General features: G+C 39.1%; 1 protein-coding gene across 7 annotated transcripts in view; it reads left to right on the top strand.

Moving 5' to 3' along the window:
• Nucleotides 1-1,185: 1,185 nt before the first annotated feature.
• The window catches only part of LOC122561552 (aminopeptidase O (putative)), a 399,666-nt gene continuing 390,369 nt past the window's right edge, over nucleotides 1,186-10,482 (top strand). For 6 of the 7 annotated variants that reach the window (XR_006315040.1, XM_043713330.1, XM_043713335.1 and 3 more), the window contains exons 1-2: nucleotides 1,188-1,356; nucleotides 3,091-4,076. Coding sequence is in view for 6 of the 7 variants with exons in the window: in XM_043713330.1 (XP_043569265.1) it covers nucleotides 3,259-4,076 (818 nt within the window). In the remaining variant the exon portion in view is untranslated. Of the gene's footprint in view, nucleotides 1,357-3,090; nucleotides 4,077-10,482 lie in introns of all 7 variants that reach the window. The other variant, XM_043713375.1, reaches the window with a different exon arrangement.

Genomic DNA, 10,482 nt, shown 5'->3' on the forward strand with positions numbered 1-10,482 from the left:
TTGCTTTAGAGAAGAGAAAATGAGGGGGAACCTGATAGAGGTGTATAAGATTATGAGGGGTATGGACATTAGTTGTGGTACTGGGCGGCACAGTGGCTCAGTGGTTAGCACTGCTGCCTCACAGCACTAGTTTGATTCAGTCTCGGGCGACTGTCTGTGTGGAGTTTGCACATTCTCCCTGTGTCTACATGTGTTTCCTCCTACAGTCCAAAGATGTGCAGGTTAGGTGAAATGGCTAAGCTAAATTGGCCATAGTGTTCAAGGATGTGTAGGTTAGGTACATTAGTCAGGGGAAATGTAGAGTAATAGGTTAGGGGAATAGGTCTGGCTGGGGTACTCTTCGGAGGGTCGGTGTGGACTTGTTAGGCTAAAGGGCCTGTTTCCATACTGTAGGGACTCTATATGAAAAAAAGGCTAAAGGCCAAGTGCTGGAAAGTGGGACTAGTGTAGGTAGTCATAGATTTTGGTGGTACAGACGTGATGGGCTGTAGGACTTCTTCTGTACTGTATGATGCTATGCTACTTAATATATTTTCAAGCATCCGTGCCCCATCTTATGCATCTGCTAATTTAGCAGGAGCAATGCCATTGGGTATGTTCCAACTTATTAAAAAAAGAAAAACTGCATTTATGTAAATATATTTCATGTCTAACAGATGTCTTAAAGTACATGAAATATCTCTGAAGTGCAGTCACTGCAGTAATATAGAAAACGCAGCAGCCAAAATGTGCACAGCAACCTCCCACAAATGGCAATGTAGGAGGTTATGTTTGTGAAGTTGGTTGATGAACAAATACCATACTGGTCAGGACACCAGGGATAAAATCCCTGCTCTTCTTTGAAAAAAAGGCCATGGGATCTTTCATATCCACCTGAATAGACAGATAGAGGCCTTTGGCCTAACACCCCATTTGAATGGTGATCCCTCCAGCAGGCAGCGCTCCCAACATGAGTACACATGCTTGATTTCTTCTGTCCCTGAACACACAATCTCATAGACCACAGGAAAGGGCGCGGTGCTACTAATTGAGCCACAAGTGATGCAGCGAAAATAAAAGTTCCTGAACAGAAATACTGGAACACACAGCTGAGTGTGCAGTACAGAAGTGGAAAAGGAACTGTACCATTCCATTATAACACTCCTCGCTCGAAGGCTCTGCCTGCGCCCTCTGCTGGCGATAAAGGATCATCGCAGGTGTTTTCCCGGGCGGCCGGGCGCAGAGTGATGACGCAATCCGGGTGCGCCTGTCGTTGGGATGTAGAGGTTGTGAGTGACCATTTGCTGCTGATTGTGTGTTGAAATGTGTGGGGTTTGTTTGTGTAACGGCTGCAGAGAAAGTGATCGATTGAATAAGGTCAGTGGCTGCGATAACAGTGCGGTGACACATTGTAGGTTTCACTGTAATCCCGTGATCGGCGATGAGCAGCACAGACTTTGGTTCTTGTCATTCCAGTTTTCAAATTTAAAGAAACAAGAATGAAACGTGAAAAGATGCTCATAACCCAGTATTCAGTATGGCATGGATTGTAGGGGACCTTTTGTAGTTTTCCTTTTGGATGCGTTTCTTAATAGTTACAGGCAGTAGTGCAATGTTGCAAGAGAACATTGATTTTCTTTAAGCCTCCTGAAATGTGTAACCAAAATTCCTGCGTCTTGCGCTGTGTGCGCAGACTACTCACCGCCACATTGTGGCGCTGCCTGTATTAATGTTTCTGTTCAGTCTTGACTCCAAACTTCTCCAATGCACAGTATGTTCCGCAGAATGGGAATTGTGCTCTTGGGCAAGTTTATTTTTTTTCACTGAAAGGTTATAAAAACAATTAACTTGTTGAATTGCTGCCCAGATTTAAAACCAAATGCAATAATTAGACTAATTTAATTCGTTGACCTCAATATTAAACAGGCCAAAACAATTGCTGACCATTCACGATGAATGAAGCAAGTTCTATATAACAAATTTCTGTACACTTCCAGTTTAATGTATGCATTGCACCATGCAGAGGAAACATGAATTACAAACCCTTTTTGCACAACATATTGCTTATTATGCTTACAACTTTCATTAGCCATTTTATTTAATATTTTAAATAGCAATATAGTGGTATATGAATTTTGCAGTTAAATTTAATTATGACACTTAATTAGATGTTAAAGATCATTGCAATTATTTTAAATATGCCAAAAATTCATGAATGTTTTCTGAGAATGTCAGATTGTTTGCTCCATTTGCTAATTAAGTGCAGTTTCATATTAGATGGTATTAAAACAGTCAGCTTAATATTTGTTATTTATGGTGCTTCAGATTTTTATATGTGGTGATTTTTTTTCTCCGTGTTTGCTTTATAAGCATTTAAAGAGTGTGCAACATGCAAAACATACTGTTCTCTTATTCTATTCTGTTTTTCTTTTTGTTTTTTAGTGTTGGTTCCCATTCTGACTACATTGTCTTTTGGATCTTACTATTTATTTTTCAAACACAAATTCTGTAAATTAAAAACTGTACCTTTTTTTGAAGAATGTACTTGTAGCTTTAGTATACTAATAAAGTTTACAATGAATTCAAATAATGACTTCATTAACATTAATTCTTTGTTATTATCAAGTCTGTTGTATTCTTATAATATCTGGTAGGCTGGGACAGGGCAAACTTTTACCTAATCATTGCCTCTACTGGAAAGTACAACTGTGTATATTTCTGCAGCCTGAATCTGCCTCAGTGTGACATAAAACTACTTCTCCAGGTAGATTTCATGCCAGTATCTGCTCTGAGGCTGTAAATTGTAAACTCTCAGGGGCTTAGCTGTCAAATTAACCCTAACAGCAGCCTTAAAATTTTAATATGTTCAAGATGTCATTTCCCATTCCTTTCACCTAAAACAAATGTCTTTTTAGAAAAATCCAGCATAGCACATTAGACATTGTAGATTTAATTGATAAGCTCTGGTAAAAGTTCCAGGTCTCTGTATAAGCATCGTAATGTAGGCAAAACCTAAGAATGTAATTCTCTACAGAGTATAACTTTATCAGGGTAGTTTTAGAGACAGCTTTTAAATTAGTTGCATGATTGGTAATTTTTTTTTGTGTACAGGTTTTAACAGAAGAAAATGCAAATAGCTACGAAGACATGGGATCAGCTTGCAAAAACCTTTGGTGTTTTTAAACAACAGTATTGAAAAACTGGTGTTAGCACTGGAACACTGCCGTTCCTTACATTTATGATTTTTAAAATATTGTTGAACAGTAACTTCCTTCTGCTATGAATGAAAGTACAGAGTCAGCTCCTGACCCCAATAAAGATGACCTTCCTCTCATGGCAAATGTTGGCTCCATCGTAGTCAGGCACTATGTGTTGGATCTGACAGTGAACTTTGATAGAAAAGTCATCAGTGGCACCATTGTTCTGTATCTAGAAATCAACAAAACATACGGAAAAATATATGATTCTGTGGGAACAGGTTGTTGTCCTTACTCGGAGGAATTATTTGAAACTGAGCAACCCGGATCTTCATGCAATTCCACTGCAAGTACTGCTGCTTCTGCATCTGTGGATAAGATATACAATCTATCTAAGCATAGTGGTGGCAGAGTTACTAATGTTAACAATTGTAACCATGGCAACACAGAATGGACTAGTGGGATTTCTGGTAGAAGGGAACACTGCAGTAATGGGGATGATTTTGTCTTGGTGCTGGATTGTTGTGATCTTGTGGTGAATAAGGTAGAAGAAGTGAATGTCACTGCTACACCGGGTATTGAGAGACTGATTGGAATAGACATGTCCATGTCAAAAAATAATATTTATTCTCAGCAACTGCAGAATGATGTGCAGAGTAGGATTCTGGATGCTATTCTTGGTTTAGGAGCAGAATGCTGGCAGGAACAACATTGTTACTATCTCGAGTGCAGTAAAGCCCCTGGATGTGGAGAACTGCAGTTCCAGACTGACAGGTGGAGCTTGCAAATAAAGAAATTAGGGATACAAACTCCCAAAGACTTCCCACGTGTATTGCGAATCTACTACGAAACAAAGCCGGAGGGTGGTTCGGTTCGGTGGACCAAAGACCAAAGTGACAGGTTGGTTACTTTTGAACGCATTTTGTTTTGGTGTGTGAAATTAAGTTTTATTCTGTGATATATGGAACAGCCATAATCAGATAATGGTGCAGAATAACAAAAATGTGGAAGATGATGTGTACATGATTGCTTTAGCAATGATAGAAACATTTATTTTCCCCATAGTACTTTGAAATTTCTTTGAACATCCTTTAGTACTTTGAAGATGCTTCCAAAATATTGCTTATTTAATCATTTTGTTTAGTGATATGCAATAGGATTGGACATGGGGTGTTGTATATAGCAGTTTTCTGCAAGCGCTGGTTTTGGTGGCAATCAAAGTATGTAACATTGACACAAATGCCTTTTACTATAAGTGGTATTAATGTGATGTTGTTTGGATGGCAGATGATCTAAAATATTTTGTTCTGCTTTGTGTGCTTCTTCGAAGCTGATGCATTTTGAGCTTACGATGTTGTGATTAAAGTGTTGTAATTATAGGTTCATTTCCAAAACCTTATTGAAAATGTTGATATATTTATTAAATATGCTGTCCTCTTTGGGCATTCTGAACAACATATTTTTCGAATAAACTGCAACTTGTAGCTTTTACCTAAGTTTATGTTCACCAAGGCAAGGGATGTGCATGATGGAGTGTTACCATGATGATGAAGAAAAAGCTCCTCAAGTACATTTTAGCTCTTGCCTTAAAGGAGCTTATCCTGCTAAACCAGTGCAAGCCTATTTTCCCAATCACTTGTCAATCATTCTATGATTTCTCTGAATGATTTTGCCAATTAAAAATGAATGCAGATCAGTTTTATAATCTCATTGCATACTTGCCGGAAACTGTCTTGAAATTGACGCACGCTTCACATTTTAGTTTTTCCATTTGGCATCAAGAAGGTGCTTTCATCCTCCTCTCCAGAGGTGCAAGATCAATGTTTAACTCGCAATCATTGCAAAATGAAATTTAATTGTTATGTTTTGCTACCATATAACAATGCTGCTTTAGTTGAATAGTAATATTCATCGGCCAATCATACATTATCATGGAGCTTGAATGGAAAAATATTTGCCGTGCTTGAACAGTGGCTAGTAATTTCACCATGTTACGTTTTTATATTGTATTGAGTTTGATTGACTATCAACTCAAACCTTTGATTCTGGCCGGTTTCGGTTAGTCATGGTAATGACACATTATTCAGTATTGGATGTTTACAATGTCTAAGGTTCTATAAATTGCTTGTTAATGCTCCACTATATTGTGACAATATTTAAACGGTATATTTTGTCCTTTTTATTGAAGAGAGGTTTTAAGACAGAGGTAGTGAGCTGTCTATTGAAAGGTTATATAAAGTTAACCACTTGTGAGGCCTTCGGGTTCCTTTTTAAAGTTGAAACAATGGAAGCAGCCTGGATGGGTGTGTCAAGTTCCCACAGAACCAGGATTTTTAGTTTCAGTATCAGCAGCAGCTGCTGGGGTCTTGAAGCTGCTTGTTTTCCCACTCAGTTACAGCTAAAAGCTGGGGGTTCGCTTCCTGCTGTAGAATTGCTTGTGAGACGATCCATTTTACTGAATATGCCTTTTGTCAAGAATGTGTTTATGGATTGGAATGGTTTAGTAGTTAATAACACATTCTTTTGTTAAGTTTTCCATAGAATTAAATTTATTCTAGTTTCTTTTCTTTTGTTCTATTTTTACTATAGTATATGAATAAAGTGTGTTTTGCTTAGACCCATTGAATTGCAACACTTGCCTTTTAAAATGAGAAAAGAGTTATGGTATAGGGAAGCTTAATATATTTTGAAGGTTTGGTCTGGTCCCTAACAATATCCAAATCCATTTTCTTATTAAATGCATGTAATATGATACTTGATCCATACTACAACTGACACATATTGATGTTGTGTGGTAGTGTGTTTGTCATGTAATAAATAGCATTTAGCACAGATTAATGTTAAAATTTTTTCCCTCCGGTCTCTATATTATAAGGTTGCTAGAATTTCCACCAAAACAGGGTGATGTTGACTGTTTATGAATGTTGCAGGTATCCTGGTTTAACTCCCATCTCTGAATCCTGTAAGTAATAAATGCAGAGGGTCAATTTTGAGGATGTAATTTTCAAATCACTGCATGAAAAAGCTGCAGCTCATTAGCATGCAATGCATGCTATTTATATCCTGAACGTACTGACAGATATTTACATAAGATGTCACTATCCTCTTTTAATAAAAATCAAACAGCAATATTTACATTGTCATTTTTTTGGTTTGAAAATCTATGTTTAATCACTGCTGATCATGTCATTTGGATAACTTAAACATGGTACTGGTGCTACATTGATAGAAATTGTCACTATGCAAAAGTGTGGCTCGATCATCAGATATATTCCTGTTTTTCATATCGTCAGACTTGTTAAATATTCAGGTATTTGCAGGCTACTCAAAATAATCAGTGGTTGTTGCTGGGAGGATGTTTCCCCATGTTTATTAAAACTAGAACAAGGAGATGAAGTTTCAGAAAAAAATCTCCCATTTAAGGCGGACCTGAGAATTTTAATCTCTGATTCACAAGTTTGTGAAACTCTTTGCCAGAGAGTGGTGATGACAGGATTATTGAATATTCTTAAGGGAAGCTAAGTGAATTTTTGACTAACAAGGGAGTTGAAAGGTATTTGATTAGACAGGAGTTTGGAGTTGAGGCCACAATCTGATCAGACATAATCCTGTTTTGATTGGCGGAATGGGCTAAAGGGACAGAATGGACCACTTGGGCTCCTAATTCATATGCTGGTTTAAACATTTCACTGGAAGTTAAGCCAGCTGTCACTGCATGCTCCACTCAAGTATCAGCACCAATTTGAACTCCAGTCCAGAATGAGGATAAAACCAAGGCCTACTTGAATGCAAGCATGCTGCTGCTTAACCAAGCTGAACAGTTACAAAATTTAAATAGCTGATTTGTATGGATGTTTGTCAGACTAATGGTGGGGACATTGCAGTAGGCTTTGTTTTTTCCTTTGGAAATAAGGCGTTCGACAAGGTTCTCCATGGGAGACTGATTAGCAAGATTAGATCTCATAGAATACAGGGAGAACTAGCCATTTGGAGACAGAACTGGCTGGAAGGTAGAAGACAGAGGGTGGTGGTGGAGGGTTGTTTTTCAGACTGGAGGCCTGTGACCAGTGGAGTGCCACAAGGATTGGTGCTGGGTCCTCTACTTTTTGTCATTTATTTAAATGATTTGGATGTGAACGTAGGAGGTATAGTTAGTAAGTTTGCAGATGACACCAAAATTGGTGAGATAGTGGACAGTGAAAAAGATTACCTCAAATTACAACGGGATCTTGATCAGATGGGCCAATGGGCTGAGACGTGGCAGATGGAATTTAATTTAGATAAAGGGTAGGTGTTGCATTTTGGGAAAGCATATCTTAGCAGGACTTATACACTTAATGGTAAGGTCCTAGGAAGTGTTGCTAAACAAGGAGACCTTGAAGTGCAGATTCATAGCTTCTTGAAAGTGGAGTCGCAGGTAGATAGGATAGTGAAGAAAGCATTTGGTATGCTTTCCTTTATTGGATAGAGTATTGAGTATAGAGGTTGTGAGGTCATGTTGCTTGTACAGGATGTTGGTTAGGCCACTTTTGGAATATTGTGTGCAGTTCTGGTCTCCCTCCTATCGGAAAGATGTTGTGAAACTTGAAAGGGTTCAAAAAAGATATACAAGGATGTTGCCAGATTTGGAGGATTTGAGCTATAGAGTGAGGTTGAACAGGCTAGGACTGTTTTCCCTGGAGTGTCAGAGGCTGAGGGGTGACCTCATAAAGGTTTATAAAATCATGAGGGGCGTGGATTGGATAAATCAACAAGGTATTTTACCTAGGGTGGGAGAGTCCAGAACTAGAGGGCATAGGTTTAGGGTGAGAAGGAAAGATATAAAAGAGACCTCAGGGGCAACTTTTTCACGCGGAGAGTGGTACGTGTATGGAATGAGCTGCCAGAAGAAGTGGTGGAGACTCGTACAATTGCAACATTGAAAAGGCATCTGGATGGGTATATGAATAGGAAGGGTTTGGAGAGATATGGGGTGGGTGCTGGCAAGTGGAACTAGATTGGGTTGGGATATCTGGTCAGCATGGACGAGTTGGACCGAAAGGTCTGTTTCCATGCTGTACATCTCTATGACTGTGGGTACAGGGAAGAGAGAGAGAGGCAGAATCTTGGAAGCTGTTCATTGGTTCCTGCTGGGATGTTCTAATTTATTGATGGATGGCAACAGAACTGTTCTTGACTGGAATTCTGAAGAAGGGTCACTGAGCTTGAACTGTTAACTGTTTTCTTTCCATAGATACTGAAGAACCTCCTTGAGCTCTTCCAGTTTCTGTTTTTGTTTGTTCTGCTCTTGACCATGTTTGCATTCCCTCATGTGGTCGCATTCTGTTGATTATTCTTCTTGTTTGAGGTTAAATAGTGTATTTTATTTGGTAATATGTAAGAAAGGAAGTTATACTCCAAAATTATGCTTCAGCAGCAGGATGATTAGTCATATTTCTTTTTAATAATTTTTATGCAAGATCTTGATGTTTGTGTCATGGTCAATAAATATAATTTTGTATAGAAAAGTCTGCTTTCATTTGTTTTAATCTCTTCCCTTTATTCTACACATCTTCGCTTTATTTCTGAGAACTAATTTAATCCACAAGCAATAATTTTCAAGTTCCACATTTTTCTTTTCCATGGTGGGTGGGTGAGAGAGTGGGTTAGGAAAACAGCCGAATCGTGAATATTTTACTATTGGCTCTCCCTGCATCAAAGTTATATCAAGTTTCTTCATCTAAGTGCTGACTTTTAAATAATTCTGTTGTTGGATTGCAGAATTGTTGAATTCCTTTTCTGCCTGTCTTTCGTTCATTCTACAATCTTCATTTTAAAGTCAAAATAGATGCATGACTTTGCAATTTACTTCATCTCTTTTGCTGTGTTCAGTTTCACCCTAGTCCCCTAATCCTTCACCATGGTTACAGAATCTGCTTATTTTAAAATTGAGTGGGTTGCACATTCCATTTCAAAATGCGTCGAAAATTCTTGTTTCACAGCCCAGGTACTCCAACACTAATAACAACTTTGCTGTCCTGAGTGAGACACGATTGGTAGGAATGGTTCAGTTCAGAATACGGGGTGACGAATACGCCTTCTCCTAGAAAGAAGATTGCAGACGCCACGGGTGTGGCTTTGCCATTAACAGCAATGTTAGCAAAAGCTGAATGTCTCAAAAAACCCTGTGGGATAAATGAAAGTCCCATTTAGTTCAGTCACTCTAACCCAGAAGCATTTCACCACAGTTGTCAGTGTATACACCCAAACATTAAAAGCAACAGATGAGATCAAAGTGAAATTCGATTCCAGCCTTGTCAGTTATTTCATGTCTCCACAAGGAGACAAACTGGTTCTCCTTGGAGATTTTAATACTAGATTTGGAAGGGATGTAAAAGTCTGGAAAAGCTTGATTGGCAAAGAAGCCATAGGGAAAAAAGGTGTTAAAAGTCCATTTCCTGTTGAAATGCCTAGAACATGGACTAGAGTATACATTTTGGCGGGACCAAATCAAGACTTCATGGCAACACTGTCACTCAAGGCGTTGGCACCTATTTGATTAAGGAACTGCCAGGGTTTAGAATTAGGATTAGCTTTATTGTCACGTGAACTCTCATGAGTACAGTGAAAGGTTTACAAGATGCCACTTATGATACTATCTTCGGTACCAAGATACCTAGGTACAGATTCTTAAGTACAAATTTTGAGGGAAAAGATTAGAAAAATAAAGTAATAAAAAGTACAGTAATAAATTCGAGAAACAAGAGTTCAGAATAACAGTCTTTCCAACCCACACCATGTCGTGCTTCCCCTCGAGGCTGGGAGTTCGAGCCTATGCTGAAACCGGGAGGTCGAGTCCACGCTGGCTTTTACCCCTGACATCGCCGTTGCTCCTGCGGATAAGAAGTAAAAAGGAAAAATTAAATGTGGAGAGAGAGCAAAAAAAATAAAAGAAACGAATGGAGTGATGAGTTCTGACTCAAGGTTTCTGCTTTGCTGCCATCTTGGAGATGTCTATGTGACCTGCATGATGATGAGCTGGAGTGATCATTACCTAATCTGGTCAACTACTTTCCTCTAGGAGAAAGTGAGGAGTGCAGATGCTGGAGATCAGAGCTGAAAATGTGTTGCTGGAAAAGCGCAGCAGGTCAGGCAGCATCCAAGGAGCAGGAGAATCGACGTTTCGGGCATAAGCCCTTCTTCAGGAATCAGGGAAGTGTGTCCAGCAGGCTAAGATAAAAGGTAGGGAGGAGGGACTTGGGGGAGGGGCGTTGGAAATGCGATAGGTGGAAGGAGGTCAAGGTGAGGGTGATAGGCCGGAGTGGGG

The sequence above is a fragment of the Chiloscyllium plagiosum genome, chromosome 2 (assembly GCF_004010195.1).
Source record: "Chiloscyllium plagiosum isolate BGI_BamShark_2017 chromosome 2, ASM401019v2, whole genome shotgun sequence".
NCBI lineage: Eukaryota > Metazoa > Chordata > Chondrichthyes > Orectolobiformes > Hemiscylliidae > Chiloscyllium > Chiloscyllium plagiosum.